Source organism: Echinops telfairi, unplaced genomic scaffold, assembly GCF_000313985.2.
Source record: "Echinops telfairi isolate 266 unplaced genomic scaffold, ASM31398v2 ScPeMD7_7468;HRSCAF=8506_0, whole genome shotgun sequence".
Classification (NCBI taxonomy): Eukaryota; Metazoa; Chordata; class Mammalia; order Afrosoricida; family Tenrecidae; genus Echinops; species Echinops telfairi.
In genome coordinates, this window is record NW_022111369.1 from 94132878 (window position 1) to 94158403 (window position 25526).

Sequence of the window (25526 nt, forward strand, 5' to 3'; positions counted from 1 at the left end):
CACACCAGCCTGTGTGATCACGAGGTGTCAAAGGGATCAGGTATCAAGCTTCATCAGAACTAAAATCAGATCATTGTGAATGAGGGGGAGTGCAGAGTGGAGACCCAAAGCTCATCTGCAGGCAATTTTGGTCATATATTTTTTAAAGGCAATTTCTTGTATATAAAAGTTCATTACAAAAAAATTCTAGCATAATGTGATTTGAGGAACATTTTGGTACCAGTTTCAGTATAATCTTTTGTAAGAATTGTATCCAAGTGAAACACACATCCTCTTCAAAGACATACTCATGGTCTAAACTGGGTATTCTAAACATCTTGTCACATTCCAGGTGAAAAAGTAGAATTTGTACAGCTTCATCTCAAAACAAGTTGTGTTAATATACACCATGATATTTCTAACGTGGTACTAAATCAGGTTGCAAACGTGGTACAGAAGAAAGTGGAGAAGTTTACATTTTGGAAAAATAGCATAGAAATGCTTTACTCGGCTGACAGTTTCTGAGACAACAACGCTTAGTCTTGGCAGGGACTTCACAGGCAGGCTAGAGAGAGTTCAAATAAGTGCTTAGTTTCTGTTTAAAGCACGCCTAGTGACGAGGGACACATTAAGTCCCAGTACAGTGCAAGGCAATTTTGAACAGGTCTAATTTAGTGTAAGTTATTCTCAGACTGAGTAAAACTCTGGATCTCTGTGTTGTTCTGTTTATTAGTCCTAGCTTCAACCACCGAGGTCCAAGAGAACACATCTAATTTATCTTCTATCCTTTCAGAAAGATTTGAAGACCCTGTTCCCTCCCATCGCTCCCTGAGCCCACCGTCTCTCCTCACCGTTCTGGCTTCTTTAATTGATCCTCAGATGAAGTGGACTTCCACAGCTCCCCTATTCTCTATTTCCCTCTGGACAAGCTAGAGTTTGCTGCACTCCTTAAAATGAGAAAACTGAAACTTCTAAGCTTTTTTCCCCCTCTACGTGCCCCAGGTCTAAGACACTGCACTGTGCACTTGTTACTGGACCTAAGCAGAAGATAATATTTGTATCTGTTACATTTCTTCTTGTGTGAACCATTCTAATTTGAGACAACCCTAGATTCTCATTCTATATTCTAATGTGCTAATGTGTTCTTTAGCCTCCTGCATTCCACATCATTAGGAAATTTGAGAGGTACACTATCCACGCCTTCACAAGATTATGAAAATGTTGAACAAGATAAGGATGAGGACAGGACTTGTCACTAGAGACTACTTTCCATATTGATATCAGTGTCTTAAAAATTTTTTTTAATCATTTTATTCAAGGGGGGCTCTTTACAAATTTTATAACAATCCATCATTCAATTGTATTAAGCACACTTGTACACATGTTGCAATCAACATTTCCAAAACATTTTCTTTCTACTTGAACCCTTGGTATCAGCTCCTCTCTTTTTCCCTCCCACACTCGTGAATCCTTGATAAATTACATATTATTGTTATTTCGTGTCTTACACTGTCCATGGTCTGCCTTAACCCACATTTCTGTTATGTGTCACCCTGGGAGGTGAGCTATATATCCAACCTTGTGATGGGTTCCCCCTTTCTCCCTCCCGACCATGTCCCTACCCTCATGATATTGCTACTCCTACTACTGTTCTTGAGGGGTTATCTGTCCTGAATTCTATGTGTTGAAAGCTCTTATCTGTACCAATGTGTGTTTTCCAGTCTAGTCAGGTTTGTAAGGTAGAACTGGGTCATTGGGGGGGCGGGGCAGGGCGGGGAGGAAGCACGCAGGAACTAGAGGAATGATGTGTGCTTCCTTGGTGGTATACTGCACCCTGGTTGAAATGCCCCTTCTTTGTAACCCTTCCATGGGGGTTGGGGGAGGGTATCCAATTATCTACAATTGGGCTTTGGGTCTCCACTCCGACCCCCATCATTTGCTTTGGTATATTTGTTTGTTTTGGGTCCTCTGATGTTTGATACCTGATCCCGTCGACAGATCACACAGGCTGATGTGCTTCTTCCATGTGGGCTTATTTACTTCCCTACCAGATGGCCGCATGTTTGACTTCAAGCCTTTAAGATCCCAGATGCTATATCTTTTCAGAGCCTGGCACCATCCACTTTCTTCACATTTGCTTATGTACCCATTCTGTCTTTAGCAATCATGTCGGGAAGGTGAGTATCAAAGAGTGCCAGGTTATTAAAACACAGTGTTATTGTATTCAGGGAGGCCTTGAATAGAGGCCCCAAATTCAATGTTAATACTTTACATATAAATATATGTACATTGGCCTCTATGCCTTTCATTATAAATTAATATATTTACATATACATGCCTATAGCTATACCTCTATAAATAGCGTTTGCCTCTTACCTCTTTCCTGCTTCCTTTTACCTTCCTCTTGTCTCATTATCATGCTCCCCCTACATGCAGCTCTCAGTAATTCTTCTTGGATACATTGTACTTGATCAAACCCCACCAGGCATTATACTTCCTCCTCACCATCAATCTTAGATGTCTTCTCTCTTCTCTGAGTTTATTGGCGACCCCCCACTCCCACCCAACCGACCCCTTCTGTCTCATGCTCCTCCAGGACTTCCGGTCCCCATTGTTTTCTCCTCGGGATTGTTTGTCCTGCCTATCTTATATAGATAGACAGAGGGCAAAAGAAAAACAAAAAGACAGTCCCAGGTCTGTCTGCTGACCCATATGGGTGTTTTCCATCAGTTTCTTAATTAGCATTCTACTGAGATAAGAGCACAGACCAGGTGCTTGACAGACTCAAGTGAGTTCATTGGGCACTGAAAGAAATTGGAGCACTGGTGGTGTAGTGGGTGAAGAATTGGTCTGCTTAACTGCAAGGACAGCAGTTTGAAACCACCAGCTGCTCAAAGGAAGAAAGATGAGCCCATAGAGTCTCAGTCTTGGAAACCCACGGGGGTTCCCTGCTCTCTATATAGGGTCGCTATAAGTCAGAACTGACCCGATGGCCCCAAGTTTGGTTTTTGGTTTGGTGCTTTTCGGTGAGTTTCTTAACTTCTCTATTATTAGTTTCCTCATATGTAAAGTACTGATAATAACAGAACGTGCATTGAGATTAATGGAAGCGGCTCAGCACAACACCAGAAAACCAAACCAGTTGCTAACCTTTGAATCCCCCATGCAGTTCAGAGTAAAACTGTACTTTGGAGAGTTCTGAAAGCTGCTAACTTTCAGAAGCTTCTCACCAGGCCTTTCTTACAAGGCACCGCTGGGTGAATTTGAACCACCAACCTTTCAGTTAGTAGTTGAGCCCTTAGTCACTTGCACAACCCAGGGCCTCTGTGTGCCGCCCAGCTTCCCTACAGCAGGTCCTTACAAAACGCTAATTGTTGATTAGTGCCAGATGAGCTCAACTGAGTCTGTCAAGCACTTGGTCTGTGCCCTTATCTTATTTCAAGAGGGTGCTGACTAATGAGCTGCTATCAATAAGGAAGGAAGTCTCCCCTGGCAAGTCCTGTCCTCATCTTCATCTGGATCAGCATTTTTATAATCCTTTGGATAAGGACACAGAGTGGACTTCTCAGATTTCCACCATAATAGGCACATATTGTTTTATTGTTTCTACAAGTAATTTTATCCAAAAAGAGTAAACAGAAAATCAAATACAATTGTGAACTAATGTCAGGCTGGCTCTACCTGTCCCCATTCTCATGTTATTCAACTTTGGTGCTTATCAATTTTATTTGGTTCATCTCTATTTGATTTGCTAACCCAGTCTTCCAAAAATTTCTGCTCTACAAGTATTTCATAGCTAACTGCAGCCCTAATCACTGAGAAGGCTGATGGTGCCGAAATGAACTCTGTCGCTTCTCTGTTCTCTACTTCAAAGGGGGATCACTATTTTATCTCTTTCCTATTTCCTATTTGGTCTCAGAGGAAGACAACCACCTTCATCTTTAGAGCTAATATCTTCACCTTCACCCTTGTGCCCATTCCAAAGGCAGGTGACTCAAGAGAATGCTCAAATTATCAAACGCTATCATTGATTTCACATGCAAGTAAAATTTAGCTGAAGATCATCCAATAATAGTTGCCTGGTACATGGACAGGGAGCTGCCAGAGGTACAGGCCAGATTCAATAGGTTATATGGAACAAAGGATATCATTATTGATGTCATATGGATCTTGGTTGAAAGCAGAGGCTACCAGAAAGATGCTTATTTGTGTTTCATTGACTATGCCAAAGCATTAGACGGCATGGATCCTAAAAACCTAGGGATAACCTTGAGAAGAATGGGAATTCCAGAACGGCTCATTGTCATCCACAAATCAAGAGGCAGTTGTGCGAACAGGACAAGGAATACTGCCTGGTTTAATATTAGGAAAGGTGTCCATCAAGGTTGTAGCCTCTCATCATACTTAATCTGTTCGCCGAGCAAATAATCATAGAAGCTGGCTTATATGAAGAAGAATGTGGCAGCAAGATGAGAGGACAGCTTATTAACAACATGCTATATACAGATGACACAACCTTGCTTGCTGATGAAGATCAATGACTGCAGCTTCAGTATAAATTATGGTTCAATACAAAGAAGACTCAAATCCTCACAACTGGACCAAAAAGTAATGTCATGATAAATGGGGAAAAGGTTGAAGTTGTCAAGGATTGCTTAGATCCACAATCAAAGCTCATGGAAGCAAGCGTCAAGAGAACAAAAGGTGAGTTGCGTTAGGTAAATCTGCTGCACATGGCCTCTTTAGAATATGAAATGCAGTAATGTTAATTTGACCTATGCCATGGTATTTTCCACTACAGCACATGCATGTAAAAGCTGTACACTGGATAAGGAAGACTGCAGGAAAAGTGATGCATTTGAACTGTGGCATCGGTGAAGAACTTTGAACATACCACACACTGCCAAAACAACAAACCGATCTGTCTTGGAAGAAGTATGAGGGGGTACGCCTCAAAAAATGGAAAAGGCACCACTGAGCAGAGCTTTCTTGTATACCTATTTCCCATTCGGCAAGCTTTGAGCAACTCGCTCTCAGTGCACTCAGTGGCATTACCTGGAAAGGTTTTCTAGTCACAGTGAAGTTTTTCATAAAAGCAGTTTCGCTCAAACCTCACTTTTTGTGAAGGCTGATTTAAGAGAACAGTGTGTGGCTGTGAAATTTTGTTTCCCACACAGGAAACATACTGCAGAAACTGTTCTGCTGTTGAACACAACTTACAAGAACAGTGCTATAGGAAAAACTCAGGTGTACAAGTGGTTTTCTCATTTCAAAAAAAGTTAAATGTTGATTGATGACAAACCTCGATCTGGGTGTCCGCCAACTTCCCAACAATACCTTCCACTAGGTCAGACTGTTAGTCAAGTTTTCTATTTAGAGGTTCTGAAAAGATTGCATAACAATGTGTGACAAAAAAGGCCTGATTTGTGACAGAGGGGACTAGTTCTGCCACCATGACAATGCACTTGCTCACGCAGCGATCTCAGTGTGTGAGTTGTTGGCAAAAAGCAGCATGCCTCTCTTGTCCCCCACACCTGACTCCACTTTGTGTGACTTCTTTTTGTTTCCATGAATGAAAAGGGGCATGAAGGAGACAGCAATTTGACGATGTAGAAGAGGTGAGGTAAACAATGAGGGAGGTGTTGTCAGCCATCCAAACAGATGAGTGAAAAGTGTTTACAAGAATGGAATTGCAGATTGAAGGTGGTAAGGTTGTTTTGTAAAAAAGTTTAGATACATAGATTTGGGGGGGGGGGAAATCCATTTTTGTGGGGGGATACCCCCTACTATAGCCAGGATGCTCATTAGAGGCAAGGTTGGCAAGACTTCATCTCAAGTACTTTGAACACGATATCAGTAGAGACCAGTCCCCGGACAAGGACATCATGCTTGGTAAAATAGAGAGGCAGCCAAAAAAAACAAAACAACCAAAACGTGGCAGCAACAATGGGCTCAATCATAAGACAACTGTGAGGATGGCACAGGACTGGGTGGTGTTTCCTTCGGTTGTACACAGGGTCTCCATGAATTAGAATCAACTCGATGGCATCTATTAACAATTGTTTGGGGAAAAAACAAAAACAATTGTTTGGTTGAAAATTGAGTCATGGGGGTGAGTTCAGTTCCAGACTTCATTATTAGGGGATTATGACCTATTGTTTTGGAGAGGGTACCAGCCTCTATCAGTCCAGTAAGTCTGGTCTGTTTCAATAATTTTTAGTTTTGTTCTACATTTTTTCTCACACTCTAATCAGGATACTTTAATGTGATCTGTTTCAGAGCAGTTGGTAGGGGTGGCCAGGCACATCTAGTTCTTCTGGCCTGAATGTGGAGGAGATGGATGTTTGAGGGATCCATTAGTTCCCCACACTAACTGTTTTCATGCATTTCCAATTTTCGGCACTCTTCTCTGCTCTGTGGGGAAGAGACCGATAATCTTACCCTAGGTGGCCGCTCATGAATGTTTAGGACCCAGTCACTGCTCACCAAAGTACAACGTGGAACTTTGTCTTTATGGATGTCTAGAGAAACAAATCAGTGCCACTCGTCTATGTACAAGAAAGAACTTTATATCAAGAAGTAGATTTACATCAAGAAGGCACCAATGCCAGCCAGGGCCCTTCTCAGACTCACATAGCTGCTGGTTGATAATGCCGAAAGGTAAACTGGGAATTAGAGGGATCACAGGCTAGTGGGGGAAGAGTCACGTGGATCCAGGCAGAGACCTGATTGACAGGTCAGACTCTAGCCCTACACTTTCATACAAATTCAAGTTGACATCAAATCAAATGACCTGGTTAGACTATATTATGCCAATTGACCTTGGTGTCTCCTGAAACTATGGTTCAGAGGCCCCAGGCCCATTGTCTCATTCCCTCAAGGTTTGGTTACATCCATGAAGAATCCATAAACTTCCCCTGTAAGCTCTAGCACATTCATGGATATATTTGTAGTAAAGGTAAATAAACATACATAAATATCCTCTATGAAATCTCTCCGTATTTATGGGCATGTTCACTCTCATACCCCTTCAGCCTCCCTATCTATACATCTGCTCATTGATGATTGTTATTGCAGGGTGTGTCAGTAATAGTATTTACCTCTGTTGCCTTTAACCCTGGGATTCCGCTCAGTGCCTCCCCGTGTTCCTCATTTATTGCCAACCTTATTGTTTCTTGCCTTTCCCTTCACCCCAGTTACTATGTGTCTACCCTCTAGTCCGTCATTTCCCCTCTTCTTCCCCCATCTCTAGTAACCACCAAAAAATGTTTCTCTTAGTGTCAAAAACTTTTCTTGACTCTTTACAACAGTGGTCTCATACAGTATTTGTCCTTTTGCAATTGATTAATTTCACTCAGCATAATGCCCCCCACAGGAGCGCTGGTGCTATAGTGCTCTGTGGTTTGAAACCATTCACTGCTCAGCAGGAGAAAGACCAGGCTTCCGCTCCCATGAGGAGTTACAGCCTTAGAAACCCCCAGGGACGGTTCTACTCTGTCCTGCAGCGTATGCGTTGGAAAACACTGGATGGCAGTCACTGTTTGTGAGGGAATGTCCTCCAGGTTCCTCGATGTTATGAGTGTTACACAACATCTTGGTTAATATTTCATGGTGTGTAATGCTCCATTGCATGTGTGTACCATATTTTGTTTATCCATTTCCCCATCGATGGGTATTTAGTTTGTTTCCATCTTCTTCCTATTGTGAATAGTGCACATGTGTGTGTCTCTATATGTGTCATGGCTCTTATTTCTTCAAGGCATACACCCAACAGAGGGATTACTGTGTTATGTGGTGTTTCCATCACCTACTTTTTAAAGAAGTGTCATACCACTTTGCATAGTGCTTTCAGCCTTTTAGAGTCCTACCAGCAGAGTGTGAGACTTCTAGTCTCTCTACACCCTCACCAACATTTGTTGCTTACTTCTGGGTTCACAATTCTGTTCTATTGGGCTAGGTGGTTTATTGTACAAAAACACTTTTACCTTCTTGTGTTAAGCCCCTGAAGAATCATTTAATCAAACAAGTTAAGGTAGTGATAAAGACTTTATTATAAAGTACTTTATCAATATTTACTAAGAACATTCGAAATGTCGGAATGGTCTGGTCAGAGCAAATTACAAACAGAAATTCACTGCTTTTGTGTCCATTCTGACTCGGTGGCCCTACAGAGCAGAGTAGAACTGCTCCTTAGAGTTTCTGAAGATGTAAAGCCCTCCCACAAGGAGGAAACTTCATTTTGCTCCTAGGAAGCTACTGGTAGGTTCGAACCACACACCTTTCGTTTAGCAGCCCAATGGACACTTGGAATTAGGACATGGTAAATTATATTTTCACCACATTTCTCCCCAGTCATAAAACCTCTAGAGCTGGGCTACAAGTTATTTGAGGTAAGAGTCGTATTTCCTACTGCGGTACTGTCAACACTCAGCATAGTGTTTTCTATAAAATGAAATGCTTACAGTAGTTTGTTAGAATGAAAAGGTGAACATTTATAAATATAACCCAGGCTTAGAAACAAAACACTACAGTTTAAAATTCCCTTATGAATAAGTAATTAACATATAGGGCAGCATGCTCTCCCTAATTTCATAGAAGCATAAATAGCCAATGCTGTCATACTGACAGAAATTTGAAGTCCGTGGGACTCCAGACAAATGATGAACCTTTTCTGAGTCTTTATTTGATTTTCTGAAAATGGAGTCAACAAGCCCAACTGTACTGAAGCAGAGGTGCCGTGGTAACGCAGTGGGTAAGCGCTTGCTTTTTCTAACTGAAAAGTCCAGGATTTAAACCACACAGGGGAAGATGTGGCAGTCTGGTTCTGTAAAGATTACAGCCTTGTAAAATCTACGGGACGGTTCTTCTCTGTACTTTAGGGTCATTATGGGTCGACATGGACTTGATGACAAAAGGCCTGGTTCTGTGATTTTGCGGGCTGAGGCACCAATGAGTTAATGCATTTGAAGTACCTCGGTATCATGCTGAGTGCATAGCAGATGCTCAATAACCCTCTGTTCTCTTACTCCCTCAGAGGGGAGAATAGCATGCTTCAGCATCCACTTAAACCTAAGGAACTCTTTAACATCATGAGATAAGGGTACACACTTCAGCTTAGCCTAGATTAGTCAGGGTTTAAGGCTCCCAAAAATGGGTGCCCTGTCTGCTTCATCAAAGCAGGACAAAATCGATTCTGGCAAACACTCGCAGGAGCTGCAAGAGGAATGAGGAATCGGTTAACACCCTAGGGTACATACCACCTAGAACTTGTCTTTCACCTCAGAGGTTGTCAGGATCTTGGCCCGTCTTTCGAAACCCTTTCCTTTGCCGCCCATCACTTCAGTCCTTCAAAGGTCGAGTTCCTTTGCCTGGCTGTGCTCCAGGCAGGCACTTGCAACAGGCACCGGGATGCTAGGACACCACCTCATAGCTGGGCCCTCGCGCTACAGGTCAGATTTGAGTGATTATTTTAAGAGCCTAGCCTTCCCTTCCCATCTGAAGACTGTCTGGAAGATGAATGATCTACTCCACACAAATGACACGTTTCAAAGTAATGATTTTATGGTCTTTTGACAAAGCTCAGAATGATAAACATAGTCAATCAAAATAAATCTTGAACTAGATGAGCTATAAATAGTGAATATGACTCAGAAAATACCCCAAGTATTAACCTGCTTTACACTGACTACCTATTTTCCCAACAGTTCCTCACTGCCTCTATTAATACTTAGCACTTCATGGCTGCACCGTCAACACTCATATCTGACTCATTTTAGCATGGCCCCAGATGAAAGTAAAATTTTGCACTCTTTCATTTGGGATTACTTAGCAGGGTTTATTTAATTAGTTTGTTGAAGTAGCTATTTCCTCTGTTTGTTCTCATTCCCCATGTAGCTCTAGGGTCACCCAGAGTGGGAATTAGGATAATGGCCGCACTAAGTTGTTTTCTAGCTATTTCTATTAGCCTTCTGAATTAGGACTTCAGAATATGACTTTGTTCCTTTACTCCAGTAAAAATTTCCCAAAATATCAGGATACAACCATATTTATCTTTCAATCTGAAAAGTCATTTGAAGATGCATTTTAAATTATAAGATGGTTTAAATGTTTTGTCTAGTTAAACTTCAAGTGAATTGTGGGTTGGGAGATGTTTTTAATTTATTTAATTAATACAGATGACCAGTGTATTGCTATGAGAATAAACAGAGGAAATGGTTAAATCAACAAATGTTTTAAATACACTGTACTAAGTACTCCGAAATGAAAGAGTAAAACTAAAATGAGACCGTTACACATAAAAGGTACATAGTATAGACCCCAAAATAACCCAGAAAACAACTGAAAACATACACAAAAGGAACGGATGGGGAATCAAAATGAAACACAACAACAACAAAAAAAATTAAACACAGAAAGAATCAACAATAGAGTAACTGAGGAACCAGACAGATATAAAATTTATCTGGAAGACGGAAAAATGCAAAAATTCTTTCCTTATTATTAAATACTGTACATGTAAATGGATTAAACTCTCTAATTATAAGGCAGAAAAGAGGAGAATGGATAAAATCCAACTAAAAAAAAAACAACCCCAAAACACACAAAAAAACTAAACGACAAATCTAACTTTATGTCAGCTATAAGAAACTCACCAGACAGCCAAAGAAGCAGACAGGTTAAAAGGTGAACGCCTGAAAGAGTATATTCCATCACTGAAAGGCATTCATCTTTTTGGCCTTTCTCACTGACTGTCCAGCCTTCACATGCATATGCGGTGAGTAAAGAGATCAGGGCTTGGGCCAGGTACACCTCTGTCCTCAAAGTGAGATCTGCTTTTTAGCACTTCAAAGAGGTCTTTTGCAGCAAGACCTGCCCAATGCAGTGCATTGTTTTGATTTCTTGACTACTAAGCCTTGGTTATAGATCTAAGTAAAAGTGAAATCTTTGGCAGCTTCAATCTTTTCTCCACTTACGTTATTAGTTAAGTTGTGAGGATTATTTTTAATGCTGAAGTATAATCAATAGCTTTAGTCTTTCATCTTTATCAGTAAGTATGTCAAGTACTCTTCGTTTGCAGTTTGCAAGGTTGTTCCATCTGCATATTGGAGGCATAAATGGAGGTTGCTAATGAGTGTTCCTCTAATCCTGGTACTGGTTTTTGGTGAATCTAATACTATAATAAAATGTGCAAGAACCCAGAGTTAGAAAACCAAAAAGATCACACTTGGTATATCTTACACTAAAAGAACTCAATAATTCTGTAATATTGAAATATTCTATAGACAAAATATTGACTGATACAGGATGCATCAAAATAAAATGGTACCAATACACAGTCACTGTACCAAAAAGAAGTAGTTGACATCCTACCATTTTAATAGGCAGCATATATGCTCAAGAACCAGTGGTACCAAAAGAATAAGTCCAAGTTACACTGAAAGCATTAACCAAATCAAGGATCCAGGAATTGATGGAATACCCACTGGAATGCTTCAACAAGCTGGTAAAGCACTGGAAGCAGTCTCATCTCTGCCAAGAAATTAGGAAGACAGCTACTTGGCCATCTGACTGGAAGAGATCCATACTTGTACCGGTTCCAAAGATGACCCTAAAAACATGCTAAAGCTATAGAACAATATCACTGATATCACATGCAAGTAAAACTCAGATGAAGATCACCCAACAATGAATGCAGCAGTACACTGACAGGGAGCTGCCAGAGGTTCCAGCTAGATTCAGTAGAGGATGTGGAGCAAGGGATTACCATTGTTGATGTCAGATGGATTTGGGCTGAAAGCAGAGAATTTCAGAAAGATGTTTACTTGTGTTTCACTGACTATGCCAAGGCATTCAACTGTGTGAACCATAATAAACTGTGGATGACCTTAAGAAGAATGGGAATTCCAGACCACTAGATTGTGCACGTGTGGAACCTGAACATGGATCAAGAGGCAGTTGTGTGGGCACAAAAAGGACATATTGCACGGTTTCAAATTAGGAAAGGTGTGCGCCAGGGTTGTATCCTCTCACTACACTTATTTGACCTGTATGCTAAGCAAATAATCAGAGAAGCTGGCTTATACGATAAAGAATTAAGCATTAGGATTGGTGAGAGGCTTATTAACAACTTGCACTATGGAGGATGGCACAGCCTTGCTTCCTGAAAGTGAGGAGGAGCTGAAGCACGTGCTGCTGATGATCAAGGACTGTAGCCTTCAGTATGGATGACAACTCGATGCAAGGAAGAATTTTAGGACTCACTGTAAAGAAGACTAGAATTCTCACAACTGGACCAATAGGTACCATCATGATCCATGGAGAAAAGGTTGAAGGGTGGGCCTGGGAAGATAAGTGAGTGATTTTGGGTTGGGACAAGTTAAGTTTGAGGTGATTACAGGAAAGGTCAGACTAGAGATGCAAATTTTAGAACTTCAGGATGCAACTTAAGAGTGTTGAGAGAAGGCCTGCTTGCTACGCATAGCTCTCCTGAGAAACACATCTTAGACACTGCCCAGTAATCTCAAAGGAACATTTTCAGCATCATGAGGTCAACATACCTTCAATCATGTTAGCGAATCGAAAGGGGTTATTTCAGTGTTGTACTTCTTTGTGACCTTTTTCATGAGCATCACACTTGTCAAGTTATGAGGCCAATTAAACACAACACAAGGCAATTCAAAAAAGCCTGGAAGCCCTGGATGGACTGGTGAGTGACCTTCAGAAAAAACCCATGTGCCCTGGACACACTTGAGTTGGCTTAGCTTCCTCACAAAGAGGAAGCACAAATGAGCCGCAAATGTGGAAGAACTCATGAAAATATATATTCTATAGAGCTTTTATTTCAGATCATAAATTGCCATCTATCTAAACATAAAGAGTGAGAAATTCCCCTTTGTTGTAACAGTTGTAATTTTCCCATTTCCCACTAGAGGAAGCAATAGCATTACTCTTACCATTTGGTGGATAAAAGACCGCATAATCTTCTAGTCCTAGTTTTCCTGTAAGAGAAAAACAGAGGGTTTCAATGTGCGTAAAGGAAACGAACAGATATTTTGAAATTCATTTATTTGTAAAATAGGGCAGCATAGCGCTTCAGCGCTCAGGAGGGTAGTTTGAACCCTGGGAGAATGATGTGGTAGGCGGCTTCCTTAGAGATTACAGCCTCGGAAACCCTGCGGTTTCAAGTCCCCCTCTGTCCTACAGGGGCACCAAGCGTCAGAGTCAGCTGGAAGGCAAGGGGGCTGTGGCTGTTTGACCTCAGTGTTACTGCATTTTATGGATAATCATTTTGAAAGGACATCAGCCATTCTTTGATAATAACAAATCTTCCTATTAATGAAAATCACAGACACAAATTTAAATATAAAGGAGGTGAAGCAGTGATAAAGCCACACAGGCTTTTAAGCTCTTTCGGCTTGGAGAAAAGTGGACTCACCGCCCTAGAACAGATGCCGACTCATAGTGGCCTGGTAGGACAGACGAGAACTGCCCTGTGGATTTCCAAGATTAACCCTTTTTAAAAAATCATTTCGGGGGGTGGGGGTTGCTCTTACAGCTCTTAGAACAATCCATACACACATTGTGTCAAGCACATTTGTACATATGTTGGCATCATCCTTTTCAAAACATCTTCTACTTGAGCTCCTGGCATCAGCTCATTTTTCCCCTCCCTTCCTCCCTCCCTCTCTCATAAACCTTTGATAATTTATAAATTATTATTTTCATATCTCATACCGACTGCTGTCTCCCTTCACCCATATTTCTGCTGTTCATCCCTGGGAGTGGGAGGGTGCGGTTATACTTCTATTGTTGTGATTGGTTCCCCCTCTCTCCCCCCACCTTCCTCCAACCCTCAAGGTATTGATACTCTCATTATTGTTCTTGAGGAGTTTATCTGTCCTGGACTCTGTATGTCGAGAGCTCTTATCAGTACCAGTATACGTGCCCCAGTTTATCCGGATTTGTAAGGTAGAATTGGGATCGTGACAGTTGGGGTGGGGTGGGGAGAGAAGCATTAAAGAACTAGAGGAATGTTGTGTGTTCCATCAGCACTATGTTGCACCCTGGCTGGCTCATCCCTTCCTTGCGATCCTTCTGTGAGTGGATGTCCAATTGCCAAGACTAACTCTTTATGGGTGTAGAAGGCTTCACCTTTCTCCCGAGGCAGAGCTGGTGGTCTCAAGCTGCTGACCCTGTGGTTAGCAGCCCATTATGCCACCAGGACTCTTTTTTAGAAACACTGAATTGCTTTCCTAATAGTAAAAAACTCTTAGTAAATAAGCAGGTCCTATATGTTGTGATGCTTGCTGGTTTTTATTTTTATGGACTATGCTGTACAGTTGAAACTTAATGTCTTTAATTATATGCTAGTCACATATTTTTTAACCCTCAAAAAGTTCAGATGATCTAAGATTGTGGCTAAATATTTGAAATCACAATTGTGACTGAAAATGAAGCTATATTCACCATACTCAAATGTTTCAAGGAGGCATTTTTTGGTTTGGTTTTTTAACTAGAGTTTCTCTAGAAATTAGCAGTTCTGTGCTACCCCACCCTCCCCTGGCTGTCTCCAGGCTGAGCTTCTTGTGACAGCTTTTCTAACACCTTTGAGTCTATTGAACAGTCCCCTGCTTTCCTGTAAGGGGTTTGAAAGTAAGATGGTCGAATTAAAATGATCAGTGTTACCCTTGCTGGGGTTGGTGGCTGGGAGGAGATGAAGAGTAAGAACCAGGTACAGGTTAGGACAGGGCGCAGACAACAAGGCCTGGTCTTGTGAGCAAGGAGAATAAAATAATGAGAGAGAACCTGCTGGGTGTTCCATGCTGGGCCAGGTGCTGAGAGGTAAGCAGAATAAGTATAAGACAGTCGCTTAATCATGGGCTTGCCGTCAGACTCAAATGTGGAACATTACATTATGTTTACTTAGTCTTCTGGGACAGGCTTTCGGTGTTCGGAAGATTTATTATTATTAGGGGCTGTCACGATGGCTCTGGCTCAGAGTGACCTTGTGTGTAATAAAATGAAATGCTGCCCAGTCCTGGGACAGCGTCGCCCCCACTGGCATATTTGAATCCACGTCGAGGTTTGTTGTTGTCAGGTGCCGCCGGGTCGGTTCCCACTCAGAGTGAGCCTATACACAACAGGAGGACAGGCTGCCTGGTCCTGAGCCATCTTTATGATAGATCTGATGTTTCAGCCCATTGCTGCAGCCACTGTGTCAATCTACCTCCTCAAGGGGCTCCCTCTTTTTCTCTGCCCCTCTTGTGAGTTGCATATGTCAAACTGACAGACAAGTGGTGGGAGAGGTTTGTAGGGTGGGGAATTGATACTGGACTGTTAGACTGGGTGAGATTTTGCCTGTTCTTTAAGAGCCTATGGTTTAGGGGTGGGGTGAACAGGGAGCCCCTGAGATCATTAAGCTCTATGGCCCCTTTTTTTCCAAGCAACCAATGTAGTCCAATGCAGGAACAAAGGAAGTAAGGCAGCCTCAAGTCCAGGGGGTCTATGTCAGGGCAGGATGGTGGGGTAATCAAGCCGAGAGAATTCTTAGGAACTACAGCCCAAATAACTTCTTTTCTTAGGGAAACAGAAGATTGGCCACACACAACTGGGGGATGGGCTTCCGGTGGGTGCCAGGTGTTCACCACTGTGTAAAAAGGAGTGGCTGGCAAGGGCTTCCAGCAGAGAGCAGTTGGGTGTGGGGGGACAGCAGGAGAGCGGAAGAGCAGTGGTAGGCGGCTACGGACGAAAGAAAAGCCACCCCGAACCCACTGCCACTGAGTTGGTTCCGATGCACAGAGACCCGCACGGGGTTTTGTTCTTTGTTTTTCAACACAGAGACAGCTTTAAAATGGGCCAAGAGGGAACTCAAATGACAAGATACTACATTGTAACCAAACTACGTTTGCCAAAATTGGTTTCACAACGCTGTCTGCTAACAAGGCTATGGTCAGAGGGGAGTCACCGGAGGCATAACCCAGGCGTAGACAATGCACATGGGTTTTGGGCGTCCACTGTCATCTCTATGAGAGGTTTTCTTTATGGGAGCAGGCGGCTTCAGCTCTCTCCAAGGGCAGCTGGTGGGTTTTTTAACTGGTGACCTTTTGGTTAGCAACATATTTGTAACTAAAAGGAGGAGACCCCCAAATAGCATAAGCATATAAGTTAAACAAAAAGTTTTCAGTGTAGCGGAATATCTTGATTAAAAAAAAAAAAGAAAATTCTTGCGATAAACTAGTAATAGGGACCAGAAGTCAGCAGATATGACAGCGAGGGCAACCGTGGGCTGAGCAGGCAGGGCGTCGTCTCAGTGCGCTAAGTGGCCATGTTGCGCCGCTGCGCCAGGAGCCACCACTCTGTGAACTGGGAGGAATCAGTTGCGTGGGCACTGATTACCTACATGAGAGTAAAGGATGGTTACAATCATGACAGAGGACTGATTATGCGTGTCACAATGTCAAAATCTTGCAGCACCAATATATGCTATAAATTACGCACGTACACGTTTGGTAAGATAATGTGAGTCTTGGTGGCTACTTCCTTCATTAGGTTTGAACCTTACCTCTGATGTAGGACTTCGGTGGTGAAGCGCTGTTGTATGTAAAGTGGCCCAACACGGAAGTGTCGCGGGAAAAACAAAGCAATACCTGTGTATAATATTGGGAAAAGCAAACAAGAAAAAGTAAGCACTGTTAAAAACCGGACAATTCACCGCTCTTTCCTGCTTTCGAGAGCCTGTGATGGACTCTTCAGAGGGGCGCCCTGCACCTAGCAATGGGAAGAGCGCCCTCGTCGGTGCACCCAGGATAAATGTGACAGTGGGTGCCCAGTGTGGATGGCTCGGGGCACACAGATTGCTCCTGTTTGACTCCGACACCGCCAACAACTGCAGAAAATACACGCTGGTAAGCACCAGATGATCTTTTCTGGGACTTTCTTTCTGGAAAAGAGAAACTCTTCGGCCAGGAGTAATGTATGGGGCGGACCGCAGTCAGCATAATGCCATTCGGGGTGAAGCAAACTGGACTGGTCTCAGTACTGGGACGCCACAGGTGGCTGGGCAGATCGGAGGGGTGCGGGGAGGGGAGGGCAGGGCTGGCAATTCGTGGTGCTGAGAAGGACCGGCCGATCCGGCAAAGAGCCGAGCCTGCAGGTCGAGTAAGGAACTGGCAGTGCTATCCGGAGGCAAACCCACGGGCAGGACGTTCTGTGGGGATGGAGAATGCCCATGTGAACAAAGGGGATTCCTAACTCCTGCCGGAATTTGGAAGCAGGAGTTCAATTCTTGGGAAGGAGGAGGGCAGCAGGATATCTGGGCCCTAGTGTTAGAAGACATGGCATTCGAAGATGTTCCAAGAAAGGAACTCAGGAACGACAAGGAAAACCTGAGCATTCACCAGTAAGATAATAACACATTTTCTCCTTCTCTCATTAAGATGGATTCTCAGCACTGACAGGTAAGAAATGGTATCTTGTTTCTCAATGAATCTGCAAGAATGCAGTTCAATGCTTTTCCATTCATGTTTCTTCGGGGATTTTCCAGTTCAACGTTATGTTTTCAGGATTTGCGATGTGTTCCGTTTCTTGGGTAGCAGTGTCTGGACTTTGGTCTAGTTGAAGTAAAACCTGTGAGAGCTGGAACGCCATGAGCCTGACTTGCTTTTCCTGGTTTTGCAGTTCTGTGCCTTCAACGGGTTGCCGTCTTACCACTTGCTCTTTTTAAAAGTCAATCTACCTGTTCTGAGAGGTTTCGAACCTACACAGGTTCCGGCTTTTGCAGGTTTTACTGTATCAATTGCAAATGTTCCTGCTTGCTCTGCTCTTTGCCTTTTTAATCTTTAAAACTTTGTTGTTGTTAAGTGTGCTATCCCCTTCTGTTTGAATAAACTGCCTCTTGGTTTCTGTACAGCTTCCACATAAGCACAATTAAGTGTTCTGTAATTCCGATTCTTTGCGATGTTATTCATAAACTGTTATAATACACACAGCTGAATTTCTTTGCAGTCAGTAAAACACTGGTAAACATCTAGCCACTAGTCTGTGCTTTCAGTCAAGACCCATGTGATATCATCAATGATAACCTTCATTCCACATTTTCAGTTTAAACATACAGCTATATGTATGTAAGTAAATATATCCATATATCCATATATGTAACGTTTACCAATTATGGTTTGTCTGTTAGGGAATGGGTCTCATGGCGCCAATCCAGAAGTAATCATTGCCACTCGACACGGCTGAAGTACCAAAGTGATCAGTAAAGTAGAAGTTCGCTGTATAAATGAAGTATTAACTTTGCACTGCCAAACATTAACCGAGTGCTAAGAATGAGGCACAAGTTACACATCAGCTCTAGAAGCATAGAAGCTTTAAGAAACTTTTTGTATTTTCCAACTATTAATAGCTAACTTTAGTTCAGAATACACCATTTCAAATCTTTATTGTATCTTTTAAAATATAGTCACATTTGAGATCACGGAAATTCTTTTAAAGTTGCTTCTAGAGGAAGTCTAAGTTTTAATCGACGAAGTATATTTTATAAAATCGCTAGACATCAGCCCTCAGAACGCTTGATTAATTAAACCTTATGATCATTGTTCTGTCATCTTCTCTCTTAAACACACACAAACTACACAGATCACTGACATCTCACAAACTCCTACCTCGCCAAACAGCTAAGACTAATTCAACTTTAATCAAGCAGGAATTGCTTTGTTGAGTCTAGAAATTTCTCCATGGTATTTAATTGATATTCAATTAAGTAAAATCAAGTTAGGAAATTATATGGGTAATCGTTTAAAAAACATAAAACAACACCTAAAACAGAGTCTAGGGAATTCTACATAAATTACATATTTTATGTTCATGATAAATGGATTTTATTCTAACAAATATGCAAAATACCTAGATAAGAATCCAACATCCACAATGTCAATAGAATCATAACATTATAAACTAACTGGAAATATTCATTACCTTTAATTGAAAAAATCATGTGAAATAATTTCTCTAAACATCTGGGAGTCTTAAAGATGAATTTAATATCCAATTAAAACTCTGTGCCCCAAACCAAGGTAGGACACTGACCTACCAAGCCCTCCTGGCTGTGGTACTGAGGAGAGGACACTCCAGTGAGTCACCTGCAGACTCTTGACCGACCCACACTAGGAATAAAATCTCATCTCACCTCACACTTAATAGCATTGGAGGGATAAAAATAAACATGACTTGCATTTCAAAAGGATTCAGTTAAAAATAGAGATCTCTCCTACAGTGTCACAACTCAGAGAACCTAAAACAGAGCATTCTATATTTTAATTTGTAAATTTACCTGATATAAATAATCTTCAAATACGAAGTAATAATCATCATTGCTTGCTGTCAATTTCACATCCTAGAATAAAAGTGGAGAGTGCTGAGAGGGACACAAGAGCATCAATACAGTGTCTGGAAACAATGTCACAGCGAGCCAATCACTTTCAATAGGATCATATTTTATTAGCTACAGATATGTGACATCACTTCATCTAAAACTCCTTATTCATTCATCATACTACTAGTAAGTCTTTATTACTTATTCTAGTTGTGTTCTCTTTCAACTTAATATTTAGGCATCGTAAAGCCAGGAAAGACAAGCAGCTACAAAAGCAACAATAACAACCTGGCCCCAAATTAGTGGTCTGTTCCCCATAAAATACCTCAGCCTCGCGTGCTTTGCTGATTAGTCATGTGCAGAGTTCCCTCCCTAGAAGGCTAGACACACTGCTATTTTTGACAACTGAAGTGTCCGTCATCTTACGGCCACTTCACGAGAGGATCGGCTCTGCTGCACACTCCCTGAGTCTGATCTGTAGTACACCTTTCTACTCGCCCATTCAAGTTTGAGGCTCTGGGCCACGGTGGTCTAAGTGTTACATCAGTTTAACCAGCACAGTACCTGGTATACTAATCCTACGCAGTAAACGTTTGATACAAGAAAAATACAAAGAATAAAACTGATAAAAGAAACAAATTATAGTCTTATGGATATACATCACTATATGGGTATCCTTCTGCCGATAACAAAGAAGTGAACAAAGTCTCACAAAAACAAGCCTCAGCTTTCACACTTTCTTTTGGGTATCTCTAAATACGTTGCCTGGGGCAATAGGCCAGCTGCCTGGGGGCTACAGTGTAAAAGACGTGGGCATCCCAACAGATTGGTCTAGGATTTGAAATCGTCTTATTACCTTGGCTGTCTGACCATAGGCAGTAATTCCAGCCTGAATCACCCCGTCTGTCTATGGAGATACAGCATTGCACTCAGTGTGGGCGGCTGAAGGCCATAGGACCAGTCAGAGACAGCAGAAAATCATTTTCTAAATTAATCTGACCCCCCCCACACACACACACACACTTAAATTAGTTCTTCATCTAATTACAGGTGCATATATTTGAATATAGAGGTCCAGGTGGAATGGTGGGTTCAGCAGTTCAAACCCATGAGATGCACCAAGGGAGTCAGATAGGTGAAGCTGTCTATCCCTATAAAGATTTATAGCTTCAGAAACCCACAGGAACAGTTTTACTCTGTTCTCTGTAAGTTCTACTCTGCTTTATGAGTTAAAATCGACTTGACAGCAGTGAGTCTGGTTTGGATATTTGAATCTTATTTATACCCAAAATCTCTACAGCCATAGGAGAACATAGATTTGGATCCAATATAGTCAAATCATCAAGCACTTATTGACTGGTTAGAATGAATAAGCAAAAAAAATGAAAAGGCAAACAAAGAAATAACAGAAAAGGAAGCAGTGTTGATCTTTAAGAGTTCTATAAGCTCACCAGTGAGAAAGCAAACATATTAAAAATAAGGGCATAATTACAATGGATATTATAGAAAGTGGTAATGATATAGTTAGAACAGTCTGCCAGCGTGTAACTGGTTGTTGAACAAAGCAGGAATCGTCAGAATGGAATGAGTCGTGGATGACTCAGGAGAAGTCTGGGGAACAGACAGACAGATGAACAGAACAGAAGGGAACCAGTCTCTGATCAGACAATACAAGCACAGGCAAGGCACTCTCACCGCCATCCAGTCAATGCTGACTCACAGCGACCCTCTGTGGGTTTCCAAGACTAACTGTTTACAGGAGTAGAAAGCCCAGTCTTTCTCCCTCAGAGCTTCTGGGGGTTTCGAACTGCTGACCATGTGGATCACAGCCCAATGTATAGCCAGTACACAAGAGACAGTATTTTCCAAAGGGGGGTATGCTTCTAAAGGTCTGAAAATTGGCTATTGGTATTCTCCATAGCTTATTCCTAGCCTAGAAATCTTATTAAGTATTTCATTTTTCTCATTAGAGAGAAATTAATTTAATTTTTCTTCTGAGGGGGTGGTAATGGGAAAAAGTTGAGAACATTGGCATAGATTGTCAATCAGAATAAATGACAGTAAACCTGTAGAAGTGCAGATACAAAGCAAGTTTGGGGGTAGGGGGAACTCAGTCGAGAAACTGTTAATAACTATGTTCAGGAGGACTGGATATGCTTAGGATTTTCTGGGTTTTAGTTCATCAAAAATGAGCCTTTATGATAGGGAAGGAGCCTCTGGGTGGTAAAAAGTTAGGACTCAGCTACAAACCCAAAAGTAGGCAATTGGAATCTACCACAGTGCCTTGGAAGAAAAGCCTGGCAAACGACTTGGAGACATCACAGTCCTTGAAACTCCTATGAATTGCCATTCCATTCTGAAACCTATGGGTTCAGAATTAAATCCATGGCACCTCATTGTTTTTTGACAGGGAGCTGACATAAAACCTTAAATAATATTTTTAAAAGCTCATTCCCTGAAGGGTTGATTTAATATTTGGAGTTGTTCCAACAAGATCATCAGAGCCCAACTAGCACAAGACCAGGACAACCAGAAGCTGACAGCTACTTAATTCTAATGCTATAGACAGAGTCAGGAGTGATTCGAGCAAGACTTACATTCAAGCCCTCAGATATAAGTTCTACACTTCTTTTTCACCACAAATTAAAAAAAAAATTTACATGGACTCACACCAAAGTTCGTGTTCCTACCAAACAGCTCTCAGGCTAACGCTTCTGCGCTTTACTGCTTCTTCAGTGTGAGTCTCCTCTCCAGGGCAAAGAAAAGAAGCTGAAGGCTAAACTCTCCAAAGATCCACTTTGCTGCTACATGATCCTTTGGCTAACAGCTGACCAGAAAACCAAACCCACTGCCAGTGAGGTAATTCAGACTCACAGCAACCAAAAAGGAGAAAGATGACTCCTCTTTCTCCTGTGGAGTAGTTGGTGGGTTTGAACCTCCAACCTTGTGGTTAGCAGCAGTCCAATGCTTAACTGATGGCACCGCATTGGTGGCCCCTTAAAAGCTGCCTGTAGCACCTATCCTCCCAAATCCAGATCCTCTATGAGATCAAGACATTCAGCAAATGTGGACACCTGCTTAACTCTCCTCAACATGCCTGCTGAATCACTTAGTAGTCAAGGCTCTACGTCTGGTTACCTGGGTTCCAACTGAGCCAGCATAAAACTCATGTAAACACATTTCTTTAGTCTTGCTTTCTCTCAGTGCCCTCTTACAAAATAGTAACATCACCTGTTTTGCTATAGTATAGCCTTATAATATTGTTCACTCTCCTGTGGCTGGTAAGTGGAGGAATGATGTTAGTGGAACACAGAAATTGTTATATATATAAATATATTTATAATTTTCCCCCCCTCTCCCAAGGGGAAGCCAGAGTAGCCGAAGCAGAATTACAACTTTCAGACTTTCAGAAGGAAAGAGAACGCCTGCAGGGGAACTGCTGCACAGGCGCCAGTCCTGTCAAGTGTATTTCATTAAGACGAAGCTGGCGTGTCTGATGGAAGCCCTCTGTAGAGAGGCACAACCACGGCCTGTCCAGGTCTTAGGGACTGTACTTGCTCTGTGTCCACCCCAACAGCAGCCCCTAGGGTCCAGAGTATCCTTTTCAGGTGTACTATATTAGGTTTTTTTTGTTTTGTTTTTCATATATTTTAATAGCCCCCAGAGGAGCCTGCCTGGGTTATCCAATTCATCTCCCAAGCCACCCATGACTGTTTTCACCAGTCCTCTGGTTACAAAGCGGCCAACATGTGGAGTAGTTGGACCTAACCCTACTTTCCCCATAAGCCCTGTTACTTGTAACGTGTGAGCTTCCTATCACCCTCTGGAGAAAAAAAAAAAAACAATAACAAAACCATGTATTGTCTGTAGACTCAATATTAGTAGCTGGCCAGATCCAATGATAATCTACGCAAAGGGTCTGGCACAGTGTATGACATGTGATTAGCGATCCTGGGGGGTCAGTAGTAGTTGTCATTACGCTGTGCCACGTTCTCGCCCCCACAAATCTGTAAGTCCTTCAATGTGTAACCTCTTCCCCAGTTCTGGGTCCTCGAAGAATCTGTCTTTTTCTTTTACCTTTTCAATCTCAAATTTTAAAATCCAAGTCTTTTTGACTGTGTGAGTTTCAAATGAGTCTGTCTGAGCAAAATACAGAAAGTCCCCTCTCAACTTGCTTATAGGATAGCAGGAGGCAAGACCTAAATGCATCCCCATCATAAAAATGAGATGTGCTTAGTCCTACACCTAGAAATTAAAGGATACTAAACTATTTAATGGCCTTCATCCAAAAAAATAAAAAGAAGTAGCTCCGACAGAATCATCAGATACTATGAAAATGTAGTCTGCTTTTTCCTTCCAGAGTAAAGACAGCTGTACATGACTTCAATGCCCAGTCAACAAGGAGGCCCTGGAGAATCCCCAGATGAGATGAAGGGGTTATTGGCCAATTTCCTTTCAGAGCATGTCTGCAGAGTAGGATTTGCAGGACTATGACCTTTTAGAAGCACATTGCCATACCTGTCTTCTGGGCAGCTTTGGCTCATCCTTTTGATTGGTAGTTGTATTCTGTAGGTATAAAGACCACTTAAACTTATTTTTCAAGGTTAATATGCACTTGCATCATGCCACATAGTGCAGACCCTGGATGTTGGATACTCTCAAGAGTTGTTTAATGACATCAATACAATGGAAACACTGTGCATATTTTTACTTACTTTATATATGAGACTGTCCACTAAAAGGTCATGTTGTATCACATTGGTCTTGAGCTGCTCATAATACAAGATATCCTAAATTGAAACGGAAAGCAAACACAAAAAAATTCAAGGTCAAACATGTCGATAGGCTCAGGCTCCAACTTTAATAAAGGATACTGAGATAGTTAAGGTTTATTGTGCCAACCTGGCCGATAAACACATGTGAGATTAATTGAAGGGTGGAGAGATAAATGACTCAGTGAGCCCCGCCTATCTAGTTGTCAGGTCTCTTGCTTTCTGACCACCACAGTGCAGCTGCCTTAACCAGTTCCCTGCTTCAGCTGGCAAGGCTCACATACTGCGAGACATTCCTGAGGAGAAGACACATGGACCTATCCTGATGCAGCCCTGGGTGCTGGAGCAGCCTGGTGGAGACCCCTGCCAGCACTGAGATGCTTACACGCTCACTGATTCGGCTTTCCTCCTGCAGTAGGCGTCATTGTGTGTGTTTTGTCAGATTAAGGAGGACTTTGTAGATTGATATCGTACATATAGGCCAATATTGGACTTATGGGCTTGGACAGCACTGGGTTGAAATGTCAGACATATGAGCTAATGTTGGACTTATGGCTTGGACAGCACTGGGTTGGGATGCTTTCTTAATATACACTTACCCTCTATATAATACTCTCTTTTATGAATATGAATTTCTGTGGATTTGTTTCCCTAGTTTACTCAGACTGATACAGATACTCATTCATAATACAACAAGCTCTAGTGCAGTGGTTCTCAACCTTCCTAATGCCGTGACCCTTAATACAATTCCTCATGTTGTGGTGACCCCCCAACCATAACATTATTTTCATTGCTACTTCATAACTGTAATTTTGCTACTGTTATTAATCAGGTGACTCCTGTGAAATGGTCATTTGACCTCCAAAGGGGTTGCGACCCACAGGTTGAGAACCGCTGCTTTAATGGGTAAGGACTTTATTATATTCACTGTCACACCTTGCATACCTGGCTAATAGTAGATGCTCAATAAATATATCCATGCCCTACCACTTGGGCTAGAGTATTCAATCAATGCTTGCTAAATTAATGAACTATAATTTTAGTGACTATTTTCTGGGTGCCGAGTACTGTTTTACACGAGTTTGCTCATTCACCCCCAGATCAATACAATGCAGCAGGCCAGCCAATAGCACCCCACTGACAGCTGGGAAACTGAAGCCTGGAGTGAAAAGGAACCTGCTGTCCAAGGCGGGCAAGATCTGAGCCGAAGAAACCTGGTGGAAAGAACTACTAAAAACCCGGACTAGCCTACTTTTCTAATATCCAAATCATTACAAAATTAAAAGTTTAAACATCTAAATCATCCCCATAGCCAAAGCAATCGCATAGCAGCTCAGAGATGTCCAATTTCTCATAATTCAGTTCTGCGATTACAAAGTCTGACACATTTTACACTATGAGGC

At 42.0% G+C, this 25526-nt stretch overlaps 1 protein-coding gene across 1 annotated transcript in view; it reads right to left on the reverse strand.

Annotated features, from left to right (window-relative positions):
- TBC1D19 (TBC1 domain family member 19) overlaps positions 1 to 25526 on the reverse strand; it is a gene marked incomplete at its 5' end in the record, with an annotated part of 127414 nt that overhangs the window by 37581 nt on the left and 64307 nt on the right. The window contains 4 exons of the mRNA XM_045284077.1: positions 12933 to 12977; positions 16541 to 16625; positions 19310 to 19372; positions 24067 to 24141. Coding sequence (XP_045140012.1) covers positions 12933 to 12977; positions 16541 to 16625; positions 19310 to 19372; positions 24067 to 24141 — 268 coding nt within the window. The remainder of the gene's footprint in view (positions 1 to 12932; positions 12978 to 16540; positions 16626 to 19309; positions 19373 to 24066; positions 24142 to 25526) is intronic.